The sequence below is a fragment of the Merops nubicus genome, unplaced genomic scaffold, assembly GCF_000691845.1.
Source record: "Merops nubicus isolate BGI_N331 unplaced genomic scaffold, ASM69184v1 scaffold48366, whole genome shotgun sequence".
Lineage (NCBI taxonomy): Eukaryota > Metazoa > Chordata > Aves > Coraciiformes > Meropidae > Merops > Merops nubicus.
The window spans coordinates 5,994-6,319 of record NW_008615251.1 but is presented as its reverse complement, the minus strand read 5'-3'; the positions used below and the strand labels follow the sequence as shown (position 1 = coordinate 6,319).

The 326-nt window shown below is 66.6% G+C and overlaps 1 protein-coding gene across 1 annotated transcript in view; it reads left to right on the top strand.

The window, feature by feature from the left end:
* Window positions 1-101: 101 nt before the first annotated feature.
* CDHR4 (cadherin-related family member 4) overlaps window positions 102-326 on the top strand; it is a gene marked incomplete at its 5' end in the record, with an annotated part of 5,566 nt that continues 5,341 nt past the window's right edge. Inside the window, 2 exons of the mRNA XM_008942459.1 lie at window positions 102-122; window positions 240-323. Of these exons, the coding sequence (XP_008940707.1) occupies window positions 102-122; window positions 240-323 (105 nt within the window). The remainder of the gene's footprint in view (window positions 123-239; window positions 324-326) is intronic.

The following is a 326-nucleotide window of genomic DNA, read 5'->3' as shown; positions in this document are numbered from 1 at the left end:
CGATGGGGCATATCCAGGCACCACTGGGGCATCTCTGGGGCCTCCCCAGGGCATTGCTGGAGCACAACCAGCAGGCTGGGGTGACACTCTCCTCTTTGCAGGGACATTTGTCAGAGCAACAGGTAAGAGTGGAGTGCCCCAGGCCCTGCTGCACCCGGCGGGGAGACCTGTGCCCTCGTGGGTGCCTGGGTGCAGAAGCAGAGCTCCCTAAACACGACTGGGCTGGGGTCCCCCACCAGCCTTGCCTGACCTGCCACGGGTGGTGACCCTGAGCGAGGACGCGGCGCCAGGCACCTGCGTGGCCGAGGTGGCCGTGTCCTGCAGCA